The sequence below is a fragment of the Elephantulus edwardii genome, unplaced genomic scaffold (genome assembly GCF_000299155.1).
Source record: "Elephantulus edwardii isolate Elephantulus edwardi_28Jun2011 unplaced genomic scaffold, EleEdw1.0 scaffold00110, whole genome shotgun sequence".
Taxonomy (NCBI): Eukaryota; Metazoa; Chordata; class Mammalia; order Macroscelidea; family Macroscelididae; genus Elephantulus; species Elephantulus edwardii.
This window is the reverse complement of record NW_006399860.1, coordinates 8209606-8229707: the sequence shown is the minus strand read 5'-3', so window position 1 is coordinate 8229707 and position 20102 is coordinate 8209606. Positions and strand designations below refer to the sequence as shown.

At 36.4% G+C, this 20102-nt stretch overlaps 1 protein-coding gene and 1 pseudogene across 2 annotated transcripts in view; both read right to left on the bottom strand.

Moving 5' to 3' along the window:
- KCNT2 (potassium channel, subfamily T, member 2) overlaps positions 1-20102 on the bottom strand; it is a 734552-nt gene that overhangs the window by 127757 nt on the left and 586693 nt on the right. Inside the window, exons 20-21 of one of the 2 annotated variants that reach the window (XM_006892105.1) lie at positions 13151-13222; positions 9518-9652 (exon numbers count right to left, since the gene is read on the bottom strand). In XM_006892105.1, coding sequence (XP_006892167.1) covers positions 9518-9652; positions 13151-13222 — 207 coding nt within the window. The remainder of the gene's footprint in view (positions 1-9517; positions 9653-13150; positions 13223-20102) is intronic. The other variant, XM_006892106.1, reaches the window with a different exon arrangement.
- LOC102852657 lies at positions 18987-19611 on the bottom strand (annotated as a pseudogene).

Below are 20102 nucleotides of genomic sequence, written 5' to 3'. Positions count from 1 at the left end.
TTTAAAAAATAAATAGGTAAGCCATTTTGAACTATAAACCCTTAACACCACAGCTTAGCCTCCTAGCAAAGAACTTCTCTTTTATTATTAACAAAAAACTCCAACAAAACCCCCAAACTATTTTATACTTGCTTTATATTTTAATTGGCATGAATACAACTATGGATACACCTAAGTTACTATGGTCTAGTTCACTGTCTTATCCATTAAATAAATATTTGACATTTCCTTATGCTAATTAATATAAATAAGAAAAAAATACCATATATGTTATTTCATGATCATTGAGTAAACTAAAATTCCTCCTCATTTTATCCTAAGATAAAACAAGAAAATAACATACTTGGTAGTTTTAAAATCTGAAAATGTCAAAGTCAAACTGTTCTACATCAAAATGTCACAATTACGTCAACATGGCCACGGTCCACAAAATTATTCACAAATGGTAACATAAAATTTAACATTTCATCTTAAAATGAGCAGTGTACAATAGTTTGTATTTGACTAGTATATACACATATTGGATCTACTTTGGGCATGTTGCCAGAAGGGACTAGTCCTCGGAAAAGGGCATCATGCTTGGAAGGGTGGAGAAAAACCTTGGATGAGATGTACTGATTGAGTGACTGAGGTAATGAGTTAGGTGTGTCACAGACAATAAAATTGGCTCAGGATGGAGTGGGGTTCAGGGCTGTTGTACATAGGAACACTGTGAGTCACAAGTGACTTGACAGCACATAAGAACAACAACAGAGATTGAGGAAAACCATTATTTTTTCTTTTCTAAAACGAAACCTAAATAATATAACATCTTTAACTTGTTGCACAGATAGTGTATATAATAATATGGTCATGCTTTCCCTGTAAATATCTTTTACTGTGAGCACTGCTCATTAGAAATATCAATTTGGAGAAGTATTCTTTTAAGAAAAAACAGTTCCAACTACTCTTTTTCTACTCTCTGGCAGGCATTGCTCATATTGTCTCCCAGAAATCTCCTCATTCAGCCAGCTTTCATCAAAAACAGCTTTTCAAGATCTGTCTTGGAAGGATAGGAAGATTCAGCTGATAGGATGCTATCTATGTGCAGACAAAGAAATTCTTTACTACGACCATTTTTCTAATATACACACTAACCTAGAAAGGCAAAGATGAAGAATTGAGGATGTTTAAGGGCCAGAATTTTATGAAGAAGAATCAGGATTGGAGGAAGACCCATCAACAACTTGCATTATGTAGATAACACAACTTCGCTCACCCAAACTGAGGAGGACTTGAAACATTTACTGCAGAAGGTCAAGTACTGCAGTTTTCAATATTCATTGCGTCTCAACATCAAGAAAACAAAGATTCTCAACACCAGGTCAATTGGCAGTATTATGATAGATGGAAAGAGATTGAGGTTGTTAACAATTACAGCTTGCTCAGATCCACAATCAATACTCTTTTACCAGTAGTCAAGAAATTAAGAGACAAATCACTTTGGAAAAGTCTGCTTTCAGAAACTGCTTGAGTTCTAAGTTACAACGATTTCAGTCTAGAGACTTAGGTGTGCCTGATCAAAGCCTTGTTGTTATTGTTGTATGTGCCATTGAGTCACCTGCAACTCATAAAGACCCTATGTACAATAGCGCTGCTCTATCCTGTGCCAATCTTATTATCTCTGACACACCTACCCTCATTACCCCATTCACTGAATCAATCTGTCTCATTGAGGATCTCCCTCTCTTGCACTGTCCCTCCACCCTTTCAAGCATGGCATCCCATTCCAAGGACTGATCCTACTTTTCAACATGTCCAAAGTATGTCAGATGAAGCTTCAGAATTCTTGACTCCAAGGAGCAGCCTGGTCTCACCCTCTCTAGGATGAACCTGTTTGATCTCCTAGCAGTCCATACAGTAGTCAATACTCTTCTCCAGCACCACAGTTCAAAGTCATCAATTCTCCTTCTATCATCCCTCGTCATAGTCCAGCTTTCTGATGCACAGCAAGTAATTGCAAAGACTATGACCTGGATCAGGCATGCCTTAGTTTCAAGACTGACATCGTTGCTCTTCAGTACTTTGGAGAGGTCTTGTCAATTACTTGTTATGCATCTGAGAGCTGGACAGTAACTAGGGATGACAGAAGAAGAATTGATGTCTTTGAGTTGAGGTACTGGAGAATAGTATTAAACATACCAACAATTGTGAAGAGAACAAACAGGTCTGTCCTGGACAGGGTGAGATCAGGTTCATGCTTAGAGGCTGGGATTTTGAAGTTTCTTTCCACATGCTTTGAACATGTTGCCAGGAGAGATCAGTCCTTGGAAAAGGACATCACGTTTGGAAGGATAGAGGGTTAACATAGGAGGGGAAACCCTAGATAAGCTGGATTAATACAGTGACTGTGGCAATGAGAGCAGATGTATCAGGGACAGTGAGATTTGCTCAGGTTAGATCATATTTCAGAGTTATTGTTCCTAGAGTAGCTATGAGTTATAGTTGACACAATAACAGTAACAAATTACATTCAAGAATACTACCTATCCTTCTCCCATGGATTATCTGATGGATACGAACCATGTGTCTTTGGGATTGCAGTGCAGCTTCTTACCACTAAAATCACCAAAAATGAAAGAAAAGTGATAGCAAGAGTAATAATTAAATAGAGCTATAAAATGAAATAGAGTTAGAATTAACTAAATGGCAGTAAGTTTTGTATTTATTTATTTATTTATTGTTCCTTATTTTGCTTGGGTTCACATTCTACAATCCTGACACCAGAAGTCAGGAAATAAAATGATGAGTTGTATTGGGAAAATTTACTGTCAAAGATTTCTCCAGAGTGCTAAAGAGCAGCAATGTCAGTTTGGAGACTAAAGTGTGTCTGAACCAGGTCATGATCTTCTCATTTGCTTTGTTTGCATCTGAGAGCTGAACAATGAATATGGATGACTGAAGAATTGGTGCCTTTGAGTTGTAGTGCTGGAGAAGAGCACTGAACATACCCAATAGGTCTTTCCTGGAGAGGATGAATCTTGTTTGCTCCATGGAGACAAGGATTTTGACTCTGTCGCACATACTTTTGGTATGTTGTCAGGAAAGAGTAGTCCTTGAAGAAGACATGCTTGGAAGGGCAGAGGTTCAGTGCAGAAGAGGAAGACCCTTGATGAGATGTGTTGACACAGACCATGGCAGTGGGTTCTGGTGTGTCAGAAAAGCATAGAACTGCTCAGGATAAGGCAAGGTTCAGAGCTATTGTTCATAACGTTGCTATGAATCATGGTCAACTCGATGGTATATAACGACAATAACAATAAAAAAGAAAACCCTATCAAGTCTACATAGTATTAGGTGATTTATGTAAATTCTTTTTCTTTTTTTATCCTTATTTAGATGCCACCAAGTCAGCTCCAACTCTTAGTAACAGAATTGACCCCTGCCTGAGACTGTGCCATTTTAACAATCTCTGCTGTATGTGAGTCCATTGCTGTTGAAGTCATGTGCCATTCCATCTTATTGAGGGTTGTCCTTTTTTGCTAATCCTTTGTATTCCCAAGCACAAAGTCCTTTTTCAGGGACTGAACCCTCATGATAACATGTCTAAAATATGTGAGATGATTTCTAACTGTTTTTACATCTGGGAATGCTCTGGCTCCTCTGTGTTAAAGACAGATCTGAGTGTTGTTTTGCGTTTGTGTCTGTTTTTTATTTTGGCAGTCCATGGTGTGTATATTAACTGCTGTTCACCAACACCACAAAATAAAGCACTTATCCTTCTAACTTCCTAATTCATTGTCCAAAATAGTCTACTAATTTCCAAAACACTACTGAAAATAGTTTAGCTTCACAGTCAAGGAATCCAAATATATTCATTTAGTCAGTCATACATTCAACATGTAACTGCCTGCCTCCTCAGCCAGGAACCTGGGCAAGTATAGATTTTGAGTGGTTAATTACCATTTTCATTTATTTCCTGAACTGAAGAATCAGGTCAATTTTTAAAAATATATTAATGGGATTAATACTTTTCTTATAAAACAAAATAATCTGTTTAGCGAATACACAGTAGAAGTCAAATAAATGAAAACTTCCTGTAATGTAACAAAAGGACAATGGAAAATTAAAATTATAAGTAAAACACAGTATTTTCTTCTGTTAAAACTATAATTAACTTTTGCTAAGCATGGGATCAAAGAGTAAGATTTTACTTCTATTAACGATGAGCATTTTTCCTCTGAATTAATTTTTCCTCTGATATATTTCCTTTTTTTTTGTTCTCCAGAGGGAACAAAAATTTAAACATATAACATGTTTTAAAATGTATTATGCTTCCTTTATATGCAATAAGTATCCCTGATACCAGAATGCAAAATGTGATGGGATGCTAAAAAATTATCAATTTAAATTCCCCAACCATCAATGGGAAAAAGATGTGCAATCTCATCCCATAAAGATGTACAGCCTTGGAAAGCATGGAGTAGGTAGAAATCTATGATTTGAGTAGGTGGACTCTATGAAAAAGAAGTAGGATCCAAGGAAAATTTATCAACAACTAGAGATGACACAAGCCTTCTTACTGGAAGTGAGGAAGACTTGAAATGTTTGCTGCGGAAAGGTCAAAGACAAGCGTCTTCTATATAGTTTGTATTTCAACGCCAAGAAGACAGAGTCTTTATTACTAGACCACCAATAGGCAGCATCATGATAGATGGTGAAAGGTTTAAAATTGTCAATGACTGCTTCTTACCTAGATCCACAATCAGTTTTTAGTACTAGCATTCAGGAGATCAAGATATGTATTGCAGTTGTCAGGGGCCTCTCCAAATTATTGAGAAAAAGTGATGTCAGTTTAAAGACTAAAATGCACTTGCTATGCATCTGAGAAATAGATGGTGAATAAAGATGACAGAAAAAACCAAAACACTCTGATACCTTTGAATTGTGGTATTGAAGAGTAGTGCCAAATAACTCAGAGACTGCCAAGAGAACATACAGATGTGCCTTAGAAGAAAGTACAGCCAGAATGCTCCATAGAGGCAAAACTGACAGAGCTTCATCTCACATAAATTCGGCATGTTGCTGGGAGAGGCTACTTGGAGAGAGACATCATGCTTGGACAAGTAGAGGGTCAGTGAATGAGAGGAAGATCCTCAATGAGATGGATTGACACAGTGACTGTAGCAACGGGCTTAAGTGTATCAGAACTGATAAGGATGGCACAGGATAGGACAGGTTTTAGATCTGTTGTTTATAGGGTCACTACAAGTCCAGGAAATCAAAAGACTAATTGCATTGGGAAAGTCTGTTGCCAGGGACCTCTCCAGAGTACTGAAGAGCAATGATGTCAGTCTGATAACTAAGGTACATCTGATCCAGACCATGGTTTTCCCAACTACTTGCTATGCATAAGAAAGCTGGATAATGACGGGTGATGATAGAAGGAGAATTGATGCCTTTGAGCTGTGGTGCTGGAGAAAAGTATTGGATATAAATGGACTGCAGAAGAACAAACAGGTTCATCCTGAAATGGGTGAAAGCAGGTTGCTTTTTGGAGGCAAGGATTCTGAAGCTTCATCTGACATACTTTGGACATGTTGCAAGGAGATAGACAGAGATGTCATGCTTGGGAGGGTGGAGGAACAGCACAAAAGAGGAAGGAAGACACTTGATGAGATGGATTGATTCAGTGACTGGAGTAATGGGGGTATGTGTGTCAGAAATAATAAGGTTAGCACAGGATAGAGTAGGGTTCAGATCTATTGCACACAGAGTGACTATGGATTGCAAGTGACTCGATGGCACATAAGAATAACAATGAGTCTGTAATATTATTCAAAATGGGTGACCCTGGAGGACATTATGCTGAGTGAAATATCTCAGTCACAAAAGAACAAATATTATATGGTGCCACTGTTGTAGAATGAGGCTGACATTGGGGTGAGGGTAGGACTGAGAAAAACTGGATAAATTATGTTTATTGCATTGAAGTCGATGAGGGAGAGAATAGTTTAAAATGAATATATTTTAGGGCATTATGATTATCATAAGAGTCCGGAATGAGGGTTGCAGAGTAGAGTATACTTGGGCTGGGGGTGGGGATGTGTGGCATGGGGGAGGGGATTGTGTACCAATGGAGGAGTTTGTCTTTTGCTCCTCAAGGAGAGGCGCAAACTGGCAGTGGGGGTGGGGTGGGTGAGGAGAAAAGTGCAATAATGAATGAATGGAATTCCAAAATCTCTGCAGATGTTCACTGAAATTAATAATAATAAAAGAATTAAAAAAAAGAATAACAATGAGTCATACTAGATTTGACAGCACCTAACAACAATAGACAGCAATATCATATATTACATGTAACAGTTAATAAAAGTACAGTAGTGAGTTAGTTTCACACAACCACAATCAAGAGTTCTGGGATCGCCTTTCTTATCAGAGTTAACTACAGTTTGTTGTGATCACATAGTCAAAAACCTTTACATAGTCAATGAAATACAGATTGACATTCCTCTGTTACTCTATGCTTTCAGCCAAGATCCATTTCACATCAGCTATAATATCCCTAGTACCTCTTCAAAACACAGGCTGCATATCTGGCAGTTCTCTGTTTATGTGCTGTTCCAGTTGTTTTTGGATAAAACAAGAAGATTCTTGCTTGTATGTGATATTAATTATATTGTTCGATTATTTCCACACTCTGTCAGGTCGGATTACTTTTCTCTGGAATGAAAACAAATATGTATCTTTTCCATTCAGTTGGCCAGGTGGTTGTCCTCCAGATTTCCTGGCTAAGTTTGGTGAAAGTGTTTAGGGCAGCATTTGTTTGTTGAAATATGTCAATTGGTATGCTTTCAATTCTTGGGGCCTTGTTTTGCCAATTCCTTCAGAGCAACTTGAACTTCCTTTATCACCACAGGTTCTTGGGCATATATTGTTTCATGAAATTCTTCTGTGTCAGCCAATTTCTTTTGGTACAGTACCTTTATATACTCCTTCCATTTTCTTTTAATGCTTTCTGGATTATTTAATATGTTGCCCAAAGCATCCTTAAGTATTGCAATTGGAGGCTTGAATTTGTTTTTCAGCTCTTTCACTTTAAGAAATACCAAGTGAGTATGGCTTTTTTATTTTCTGCCTCCAGCTCTTAGCACATTTCACTATAATACTTTGTCTTCCATGCTTCCCTTTGAAATCTTCTCTTTAGCTCCTTAGCATCCTGATTTCTTTCCTTTGTTTTGGCTTCTTGGCGTTGTAGTAAAATATTCAGTCTCTTCTAGTATCCATCTTGGTACCAGCAGCCAGGAAAGCAAAAGACAAATTGCTTTGGGGTAATTTGCTGTCAAGGACCTCTCCAGAGTACTGAAGAGCAACAATGTCAGTCTGGAGACTAAGGGGTGCCTGATTCAGGCCCTGGTGTTCACAATTGCTTGTTATGCATCAGAAGGTTGGACAATGACCAGGGATGATAAAAAGAAAATTGATTCTTTTGACCTGTAGTGCTGCAGAAGAGTATTGGACATACCAAGGACTGCTAGAAGAACAAACAAGTTTGTCCTGGAGAGGGTGAAAGTAGGCTCCTCCTTGGAGGTAAGGATTCTGAAGTTTCATCTGACATACTTTGGACATGTTGCAAGGAGGGACCAGTCCTTGAAGCAGGATGACATGCTTGTTAGGGTGGAGGGAGAGTGCAAGAAAGGAAGAACCTCAATGAGATGGATTGATTCAGTGATTGGGGTAATGGGGGTGGGTGCGTCAGAGACAATAAAGTTGACACAGGATAGTGCAGGGTTCAAAACTGATGTACATAGAGTCATTATGAGTCACAAGTGCCTCGATGGCACATAACGACAATGAGTAAGTACTATTCTCAGAGTTCAGAGCTGTTGTACATAGTGTTGTTATGAGTCACAAGTGACTCAATGGCACATAAGAACAACAATGAGTTAGTAATATTCAAGGTGAACTGGCTTAACTTACCATAACTTTGCAGGGTGCCTTCCTGTACTGGACAGTAGGTTCTCTGCATGTCTAGAGTAGACCTTAGTACTTTGATTTTTCATGTGCTATAACAGATTCTTTATATAACTAATCCTCATAGATTAGTTATAAAATTAGTTATATAAATCATAGATAGATTATTTTTAGGCTGGATAATTAAAATGACATTTTAGAGGAATTTGGAGATATATTTAAGATTACAAAGTTAGTACTACTGGACTGTTTAATTCCTTCCCCAGTGCACTTAGAATTTCTGGAACAGAGGTTGTCCTAGGTGACTCGGTGCTATAGTTCCAAAATCTGTGCTTTTTCTAACCAGTCATATGAAAATTATCATTATGTTGTTAATAATTATAGTTCTTAACATTTATTGAATGATTAAAAGCTACAAGGCATATACTAAGGCATGCTTTTTAAATCTGATACAACTCTGTGATTAAGATATCAACAGTTAGTCAAGGACAGTAATTTGCCTACAATTATACAGTTTTTAACTCTAAGTAGAGAGGAAGCTCTGGTAGCCTAGTAATAAGAAACTGCACTCCAATTCTGAAACTGTGTGGTTTAAATTTACTTGTCCATGGGAGAAAGATGTGCAGTCTCCTCTTGTATGATTCATTGCCTTTAAGAAACTGCTGGAAGGCCAGCTGTAGTTTAGTTCTGACTCAACAGTACACAATTACAACAACAGCAAGTTTCATATGTAGGCTATCTGTTCTGAATCCTAAACTCAAACTACAACTTGAATAATTTACCAAGATATATGCATTATTTCAGGATGATGATATTAAGGTGGAATAAAAGGGAATGGTGACGGAATTTAATTTTTTTAATCTACTTCTATAATTTCATAGTTCAGATATTTAGCTTTCTCCAAACTTTCATAATTACTTTCAGATACTTTAACTTTGCAGTGCTTTTAGAATCAGTCCAAATGATGTAGATTGTTTGATTTATAGATAACTTTGCCTTTGCTTCTTGCATGAACCTTTTTCTGCTCAGCATTGAGCATTCTTACCCAAAGAAAATTCGTATTTGAGTTTATTTAATGAAAGAAACTCAAGGAAGTGAAGATAAGAATATGGCTCCTTTGAGTAATTACATATTGACAGTTGTGTAGCTTTCTACCTTCATTATCTAGTTATTCAAATGCATATGTCCGATAATTGCTAGTTATAGCATCAAATTTAGGACATGATGGCTTCTCATAATCTATGACTACTAGAAGAGGAAGACCCTAAAAGGGACGAGTAGACCCAGTAATTGCAACAATGTGATTAAGCACAGCAGAAATGGTGAGGATTTCCCCAAACAGAGCAGGGATTTGTTGTTCTACTGTACATAGGTTATGACTAGGAATTGGCTCATTAGCTCCTAACAACAAGTATTTGTTTTGTGATCAAATGACTACATGAAAAAAATGTAAGTTTAATACAAAACCACCTCATGCTCATTGCTCACATGCAGAGTCAAAGACTCATATTTAAACACATTTAACGCCTAGTAAACAAAAGGGGTGGGATACACAGAAATTTACCTGAAAAGAGTCTGTACATTTACAATCGTTTTGGCATCTGCCATGTAATCTTCCTCAGCACTCATGGTGCTTTCTTTATCCACAACCACCATGTTGGCAGCAAAAGTCACTCCACACCTGAGTAAGTCATCTAGGCTTTAAAAAAACAAAATAATAAGATGATATAAAGGACTTCAAATAAATCAGAAAATTAGCATAAGTTATCTACTGAACCTATGTAAAGAAAACCTTTTATTCTCTGAGCTTGTATGTTGCTCTTGTTAAAATGTCATCAAGCCAATTATTACTCGTAGTGAACATGTGAACAGTAGACAAATATTTCCTTATCCTGCACTGTTTTTGTGGTGGACTCAGTGTAGGTAATTCTTATTGTAACAGCTTTTGCAAACAGTGCAAAACATCACTGGGATGATAATACAATGTTCCCTCCCAAGATAAAATAGACAAGTTTGAACTTTTCAGATTTCACTAAATTTCAACTGTTTAAAGAATGTGTAGTAAGAATTTGTATTAAATAATACTAGTTATATGAATAAAAAGTGGAGCACATCAATTTTAAAAACAAAACCCATTTTAGACCTTTTTTTTTTAATATGCTATTTCAATGATGCAACATTTATTTATATGTTTTTTCCTGAGATATATTTAGCAGGAGGAAAATAAAATACTTTCTGTATTAGTTTAGTAGTTAAGTATGATAAAAAAGTCACAAAATATTTACATTTATATGTCTCTTATTGTTTTATGTAAGAGGTGGATATCATAGATTGCTTCTATAAGCCATGAATATGTGGAATATTAAATAAATATCTGTTGTATTCATGGTTACTACATAGTAAACCATTTTTTTAGTATAACTTTGAATAACCTGGATCCTTTGAATAGTATATGTTAGCAGTTTGGAACCAAAACATAGCTGTTTTCAGAGGCTATAAATTGCATTGGAGGAGATTTCTCATCTTTCTTTCATGGAGCAATTAGTGGATTTGAATTACATATCTTTGGATTAGCAGTGCAATTGCTTACTACTAAGCCAACAAAGTAAGTAATCCTGCTCTGTTACAAAGGAAGAGAGTAGTTCAAACTTCTGGAATCAAAAACAGTAATCCAGAAAATAAAATTGCATCAGGAACAATTTTCTGTAGCAAAGAATTTATGGCCCAAAACGCAGAAATAGAATGTTATTTCATATAAATACATTGCTGTGAGCTGGGGCAGATCCATAAAATGCAATCAGTATAATGACTTTCAAGGTTAATGTCTAAAATATAGTTGAATCTTCCTTTTATCTAAGAAATATAGAAATGTTTTTACATCTATCATTTCTGTTGTTGTAAAGAAAAAGGATACGTAGAAAATGAATGTAATGTAACTCACAGTAGACTATAAAAATGATGCCTTAATGATATGCTTTCAGATCACCTTACAACAGTTTTAAGCAATTTTCTACACTCTCATGGTGTGTACTTAAAAATAAAAACACCTCTCTATTAGAATTTTCTATATAGAATTAAAAAAAGATAATAAAAAAATTACATTGTTGAAAGCAAGCTACATTACATAAAACTGTATAGATAATATTTAAGGTAGTACATGTAAGCATTTAATAATAAATATTATAATGATTTTGAAAATAATATTTAGCAGAAAGTTAACAAGGAAAGGACCTATGCAATGTAGCTCACTCTCAATTACCTATAACTCTAAGTGTCAGTTGTTTTCATACTCAAAATACTGAGTTGTATAGTCAAAACTCAACTTTGGAAACTTATTTTTATAATTATGATAAAAACGAGTACATAAAATTATGATTAAAAATTAGTACTTAGCTAGAGAATATGCAATATTAAGATCATCTTTCTGGACTTCTAGAACTTATTTACATACATGTTTTAACTCTAAAAACATAGTTTTATACTTATTTAATATTTCATACGTTGCACTTTAAACTTTTCTCTTTTTCGTGGTATACTACTGACTTATTCTTTTAACCAGCATCCATCACAATTTCCCCAACGTCTATGCATCCAGGCAACTGACTTATTTTTACATCAGCATAGTTGCTTTACAAAGTTTTGCCAGCAGATGGCGATCCAAAAGAGAAATCAATTTGGATGCGAGATCTGGCAATCCTTTTTTGTTTTAAGTTTTCATGTTGGGTCTTTTTGTTATTGTTGTTTCATTTCCCTCTTTTCCAAGAAGGTTATAATGTTTATGTACTAGTTCAAGGTGGTATATAAGATTATATTTTTATTTATCCAGAGTTATTTTGTTTTTAAATTAGAAACATGAAATAACTGTTTTTTTGAAAGATATTTTTATCCAGTCTATTCCTTATTACTCAACTACAATAATTGCCAATTTGTCTCATATCTATTGCTAGGGATTTTACACTCTTAGCTTTCCTTTCCCTTGCTGGAAATACTTTTAATTTTTTTAATGAAATAATTTACTTAACAGTCTATACCAGCAAACAATGAATGATGGGCCATTAATCCTTACTATTTTTCAAATTAATTCTATGAGAGCACTGCCTCTTCAAAGTAACTTTGGTGATTACAAAAGAAGGGTGCATTTTATCATGATTTTATGGCTAAAAATGTGGAAAAAATATTATTCCAAATAAATATCCTATTGTGTGTTAGACCAAATCTCCAATATCAAATCAATATGATGACCCACAGTTTAATCTCTATAAATGAATTTCCTTCCTTTGGCCAAGGAAATTCAAAATTGTTCTTACATCTATAAAACTATGTTCTTCACTGTATTTAAATAGATATGTAAGGACACTTAAAGCCATAGCCATTGTTTTAGCAATGTGATCCTTGACAACATAAATGATAGTAAATTAATGCAAAATAGATTGCAATTGGTTTGCTCATTAATATGTTCAGTAAAGTAAACATGTTCCAAGTCACAGAACTTTGATTTTCCTAGTCTGCATGATACAAAGCAACCAATAAATTCCCAGCTGGTACATTCTGACTTTTTAAAGGTTTTAGTTAAACATTTTTAATGGAAAAGTAATATTTTATACTATTTCAAGTGCATTGTTTAACTGATCTTTTTATTATCTCAAGCTTCATAATGGCAACTTGATAAATAACTCATGGCATAATTTGTAATCAATCCTAATGCACTGTTTATATTTGACTTTAAAAAATAAGTATTTTAGAAATTATATACTTTAAACAAATGTTTAAGAACAAGTTTCAATTCATAAATCTTTTAACCTACACATTCCTAAATTATTTTGGAGGTTTCAAGAAGTGATATTCATGACATTGGTGCAACACGACTTTGAACTTTTGGGTTTTTCTACCACTATGACAAGACTAATAATAGCATTCTTTAAAAAGAAAAAAAATGAAGTCGTTTTAAACACTAAGGAAAACTGGTAAAATTAACATGCAGCCAAAAAGATTTTTTTTTTAAAAATTTACTACTACCAGAATACAACTTAGGAATTTTAAGTGCAAGATACATAACAGAAGAATATAAGCTCTACATGCACAGTAGATCATTTTTACAACACTAACATAACAAAATCATCATGCAGTAACAAGGCACAGCACATGACAGACCACAGGACACTACACCAGTTAGTGTGCCAAAGATTGCATCACCTACTTGTCAATAGAGCCCACCATGTAGTAAACCATTGGAAACCAACAGATTGCATCCAGAAAATGCATATCTGGCCTAAGTAGCAGATGGGTTACAAAATGAAACACAATGTCACACAGTAGTAGCACTTCTAGAGAAAGGAATACATTAACTTATTTTTAATTTCTAAAATTAAACAATGCTAATCAGATAATTTTAAAGTAATACTTTGTTAAGGTTTTAACATTAATTAGAAAGTGTAATTTGTGCTTCTTATAAGCACAATGTACTTATATTCATAAAAAGAATATTTTTATCTTTAAAATCAGAAACATTATGGCGTAATTCTAAGCATAATCATTAAAAGCATTGATCCTTTCATTCATGACGAATGAAACCTTGTCAATGAATTTCAAAGCTATTTGTGAAGGAAGCCTTGTAAAATGAAGAATATTTTTTTCTTAGATACTCTCTTATAAATGTGCAGAAATGATGTTAATTATAGAACAGAGTTCAGGTCTTTTTTGCAAAGCTTACTCCAAATCATATTTGACTCGACAACACTTAACCACTGCTACTTGAGACTAGTGCTGTTATATCTGGAGGAATATTCTTCCACTTTGCACATCACTCCTTGTCAATGTGCTGTATGAGGTAACCTGGGTTTGTTGTGAGGCTGAACCTTGTGCCCTGGGGATATCAAATACCGGAATGGTTTCCTGTTGTGGACAGGGTTTGGTAGAGCTCCCAGTTGTAAAACAGGTTGGGAAGCAGGAGAGGTATCCACTTCGTAAACCACATGCCTCGGGAAACTGAACTTGGAGAAACAATGATAGCTATGGAAAGGCATTAGGTCTTCTGTTCATAGAGTCACTATGAGTCTACCTTGACTCAGCAGCAGTCAACAACAACAAACCTTAAGGATAGGGAATCAAGTTGACATAACGACTAAAAGCAACATTCTCTAAGGTGTATTATGCATATATAATGGCAGTCAGCTAAGTAAAACTACTTGCCATCAATTTTATTATGGCATATAATGACTCTCATAGGGTCTCTGAGGCTGTAAATATTTTTTTTAATTGAAATGTCTCAGATTCTAAGGTAAATGCTGGGATTAGATGAAAAAACTCCTAGACTCTGATGAATAACTAAGAGGTCAGTAATAAAGGAATATTCACATGTACAATTCTCTCTACTTCTGCAACCTGAGAGGAGGCACAGGAGGAGCTGGAGAAGTTGATAGGGGGAGACGAGAGCCCACATGTGGCGTGGTGTGGGAGAAGGAGCAGTTTCTGCATCCACTCTCTGAGGGGGAGCTGGTAAGGGGGTGATTGGATTTGGGACAGAGAGGGAGTACAAAGGTGATTTCCAGGAAAGGGGGCAGGATTATGGTCTACAGGGTCCAAGAAATCTACAGTGAAGTCATCATAGACACTGCATTGGATGGGGTCAGCAGAGGAATGGAGAAAAAGGATTTATAAAAGGTAACAAGAAGTGCCTAGGTTGGATTGTGTCCTGAATACAAAGAAGGCCTAAATATAGGGGACTTCTGTCTCATTACCAGACCATTGATAGAAATTATCTATGGTCAAAGGTACTTTCCAATGATCATTGAGAGTTATTATCCAATTTATATTGAGCTGAAGCTTTATTCAAGAAGAAAATGAGTTTACAGAGCTGAAAAATGCCCTCTAGGTGAAATATTTTAGGATTTTTAGAAGTCACCCCATGGACTAGATGAGCTACTTACCCATGATTTAAGTCAATTCTAGAGCCAATTATTCGGAGAAAAAGAGTTGGCAGAAAGAAACCCCAAGCCTCCAGTAAGACTCCCTGTGTAAAGATTGAAGTAGGACCCAGACTCCTGGGAAATGGACCTCTAATCAGACTGAATTTGAAACTCATATGAATAGGATAATAAGTGGCTCTAGAAAACAGCTAAGAATCAGAAAAAGAATTTTTCTCAGGATTCCAGACCAGAAGAAGGATTACAGGATCGAAAAAGGGAGCTCCTCTCTTCAGGTCCTGAGAATCTGCCAGCATGAGTTGCATCTGTCTTCAGGTTACAAGGAAAGAGGAAGGACAACAGGGGAATTAATTTACTCAGGCCTCAGGTGGTGGTGTTTATAGGCTCAAATCCTATAATTCAACTGTTACTGTCCTGCAGTGAGAAGAGGTCTTGTTGAAGACCTCTCCCCATACAGGCCACTAGATAAACAGTCCAAATCCACTACGAAATCAACACTAGCCAAGTATATAGCAAACATGCTTTATTTAAAGTGTGTGCTTCAGTGAAAGCTGTAGCTTAATGTAGCATCAGCCCCAAGACAAAGAGAAGAGTGGAGTATTTATACATTTCCTATTTGATAGATTTCCTCATAGTAGACACAATAGTTACAATGGCCTGTATCCATTTTACATTTTCCCGGTTTTAGCTATCAGTTTCCTCCTGGTGATTTACTATTTGCTGGAACTCACAAGTATATTCTGATAGGGTCAGCAAAATGGAATCACTTTGGTTTCAATCAATCTTATACTTATGTTTACTTCTTTTATTGTGATTTTAACAAAAGTGTACAGAAACGTTGGGTCATTGTTTCATAGTTGCACATTTTCCTCCCTCCCTGTCCCTTTCCACTCCACCAGTTCACTTTCTAACAACACCTCTTGTTCCGAATTGTTAATTGCCATCCCTATAATGCCTAATCACACATTCCTTTCAGACAGTCCTTCCCCTCATATGTTCCACTGCAATGTTCATTATCTATACCGGTAAAATCTTTATAGAAGGGCATTGCTCTTATTTTTGTCCTGTGGAGCAACTAGTGGGTGTGAATTGTTAGAGGAGCACCTTGTTGTGTTAGCAGCCCAATATACACCAGAGTATGCTACCAAAGTTCCATTTTTTTGTGTATTGTCCACCACTATAACGCCGATAGGATACAGTCCGGGTCCCAGTAAATAATTATGCTCATGGTGAGCATGCTCTAGCTATATGTACTTTTTGTGCAATTCCTTGATCCTTAATGGAAGGTCATCCAAGCCAAATAATCTGTTGATGCAAAACTCTTTGAGTCACTGTGGAAACACAAGGATATAATCATAAAGCCTGAATTACTGAGTCATTGTAAGAAGAAAGTTATTCCCATTCACCTGAACTTGCAGTGGTATTTGCATAAACCAGAAATAACCTACTATTGTCTTGCTCCATTAAGTTGTAGGGTTTTTTTTTTATTGTTAGTTTCTACCTTTTTCTATATTTTTTTTTGTTTTATAACTCTTTGATTCTAAATTCTCACATAGTTCAGTCAGATAAATCTTTAAAAAACTCAGAACTCACTGCCTTAGTGCAAGAATTGAGTCATAGTTGATCTTTCAGTGTTTTTCTGGGACTATATATTATTCATCTATAACTGATTTCTTGAGTGCCTGTGAGTTGGAATCACCTTAACGGCACCTAAAAAATAAAGTAATATCTGGTGGCACAAAAATACTTAACAGTTAGTACCCCTCTAGAGGGTGGAGGTGATGAATATTAACTTTATATATGTCTTTGATGGTCCTACTGAAAAAAATAGTCTTTGATAAGGTAGGTATGTCAGAGACAAAAAGGTTGGCTCAGGATAGAGCAAATTCAGAGCTGTTGTACATAGGGTTACAACAGCACACAACTTGAACATGCTAAAAGCAATATCCATATTTATTCACTGCTGACCAGTTCATGAATAATTAAGAATAGCACAGTTTTCAGATTTTTTTTAACTGATCAGACTTAGTAATTATGAAGCAATATTTTATTTTAAAATTCTAATATGAATTTACATTGATTATTTCAAATCTACCAATTGTTCAACAAGAGAAAGATGGGAAATTTCCTTCTGTGTGGTTTACTGCCTTTGAAAACCAATTGAAGGCTCAGTTATGGATTGGTTCTGACTTGACAGTACGTAACAACAATACATGAGTTAGGGAGGTCTGGTGACCCAGTGGATAAGGAAGATATGCTGCCAACTCAAAGGCAGGTGATTCAAACCTACAAATGACTCCACAAGAGAAGGATGAACAATCTCTTCTCATGCCATTTAAATTCTTCTGAAATCTAATAGGATGAATTGTTTCCAAATAGAAAACAATAACTGAGTTCTATAAATCAGCCATTCAGGAAATAGGCAATCTGATAACTTGATTCTTAAAAACCAGAAAGTAATTTAGTTGTAGCTATTCCATAACCTACATATGGTACACATATGAAAGATTCTCTACGTTACTGCCACCTGCTTATCTGGGATAATTAGAATGGAAGATTAAATGTTCTTAAATGAAATTACAAAGTAAAATTAAAGATTGTTCCACAAAATAGTCCTCTAATTGAAGAGATGAATTCTCGTGGGAATTTGTTACTTTAAAACAAAATTATTTTGAAGTAATACAGAAAAAGGGTAGTTTTAACCTCAACCCTGAAAGGATGAAAGAAGCACAATTCCAATTCCTTTATCTTCTAGAGTCTCTTTTTATTTATGTTACCTGTAACCTGATTAACTCAGTCTCACAAGCTAAGGTTTCAAAAGCTTTACTGTAATTTTGTCATTAATTTAGACTCTGTTTAGAGGGGGTAGCTTCTCCTGAGTGGTATTATCAGTTTCTTTCAACCACAGAAACTCATCTTCTGGAACTTTATCAATATTGCCATAAAGTTTGAAGTGGCCGTTTGGTTTTTTCAAGAGTAGGTGACTGGTTGTTCTTCCTTGTCTGTCTTAGTTTGAAGCTCCAATGAAACTTAGTGATGATCCTAGTACTGAAAATACCACTGACAGAGCTTCCAGCATCACAGTAAGATGCAAGTCATCCCAGTGCCACACACTGACAGGTGAGTTCTGGAGCCTCACCTAAAACCACCAAAATAAAGATATTCTAAGTATTTGTAAATATCCTTCTAAATTCTGCCTCTGGAAGTGTGTGATGGACACACTATCAAGTAGAAATGGTAAATATTAATGCAAGTGAAGTCATACCATTAGGCCGGCATTTCCGGCATGCTGGTCACATCTTTTGGAGCTTCTTACTAGATAAGCTTCATGATAAGGAAACTGGCAAGAGTTTTTGAGCTAACTACCAGAAAACCACTGTATCTATTCTACAACTCAACTTTAATACTCTTATACTGAGTGTTTATTTAATCTGACACTGGATAAAAAAATTCCATTCCCCTAGTATCAGCCACAAATGTACTTATTTTTTCTTATAAGAATAAAATTGTAAAAAAAAGGCAGATAGCTTCTTTCTCTTTTTTTTTTTTTGGCTAAGGCTTGAGTTTTAACCAAAGGGAATATAAATTATTCAGTGCTCCAAACTAGCACTATTGTTTTAAGAAAAGGAGATCAAGAAAGAGGAAGAAAGAAGTAAAAAAAAATCATGTCATATCCCAAGTGGCCTGTGCAGGGGCTGTCCAGGAGGTTGAAACATGGATTGAGGAAAGGTTCCTCACTTAAATTTTGGGAAAACCAAGTGCAGATGGAGTGTTCTGGAATCCCTTTGCCCATATGCCAAAACCAAGTGGTCTGAAACATGAGTCTGACTGTAGATTCACTTGGTTAGGATTTCCTGTGGCATTTAGGGCCTACCTGCCCCTCCCCGCAAAATCAAAAGGAAATAAGAGAAAAAAAACTTCAGCTGTCCCCTTCTTCAAATCAACCCTACTTTTCTCAGAGAAAAGGAGTGGGGCTGGTGTGAACTGGAATGCTTCATCCAAATTAGATTCCTAGCTGCTGGCCTTTCTTTCCTGGCCAGGCTCCTGAGAGTGGCTGTCCCTTTGCTTGAGTCCCTGGTGGGATGAGGTCGTGGGAGGTCCGAGTGGCCTTCAGTGTTTGTGATAACAGTTGATTTTGTCTTCCAACTGCTCCAAGAAATCAAGCGTCTCCTCAATGAAGACATGCAGTGTGCAGCCCAGGTCTGCATTGTATGGTTTGCCCAGCGGTGGCACATCGATGAAGGCAGACCGGCTATCCCTCTGGTATAAGAAAGTGTAGTAGGTGAAGTCACAGAGGTACCTGCCAACATCCTGTGAGATGGGTCACCGCGACGTCCAGGCCCAGCGCAGTGACTCTTGCACACAGCGTCCATGTAGATGATGGAGTTGATGCACTCGGGCCCATCTTCCACACAGCACTGGGAGCCAGGGCAGAAGCGACAATTGTCCAGGCCCTTGCAGCCTTTGTTGTGCCCACACATCTCCAGTGTGACTGTGGTTGCCATTCCCAATACTCCTACGTGTACCACCCCTGTGGACTGTGCTTCTCCCAGAGGGCAGGGAAAAGCCTTTGGACTGTCTTGTATTCAACAGGAATATTGTACACATGCAGGTCCACACTGTCACATAGGCCCAGCGTCTCCAGCTCCTGGACTCTGATCCAGCTGGCATTTACAGTGTGTTCCCCGAAAGGGCCAAATCCCATCACCAACACCGCCTTTTTGGGCTGCTCCATGGCGGTTCCGCTTGTCACCTCTGACCCGCTCCCAGACAGACTCACAGATAGCTTTCATATCTTAAAAAATGGGTCATAATGGAGTGGATTTGGGGGGAGGGATTGTATACCAATGAAATAATTTTTCTTTTATTTTTCAAACAGAAGAACAAACTGGGAAGGGGCAGGGAGAAAAGTGCAAAAAGAATGAATGGAAATCCAAAGTCTCTGTAAACTTTCATTAAAATTAATAATAATAGTAGTAAAACTGGGTCCAGTGAAAACTCCACAGGTGTGCTCAGATTTTAACGTTGATTGTCACTGTAATTGTGGTGATACTGCACTAATTGTTAATGTCAACTTTGATATAAACAAAAGCAGAATAAACAATGGCAGAGTTGCATATAAGGGAGATGTCACTATTTTGAGAGATTTAATAATTCTGAAAGACAGAAAGTAATAAGATTTGGTAATATGTAACTACTTCTGAAATATGTGTCACTCTAAAATAG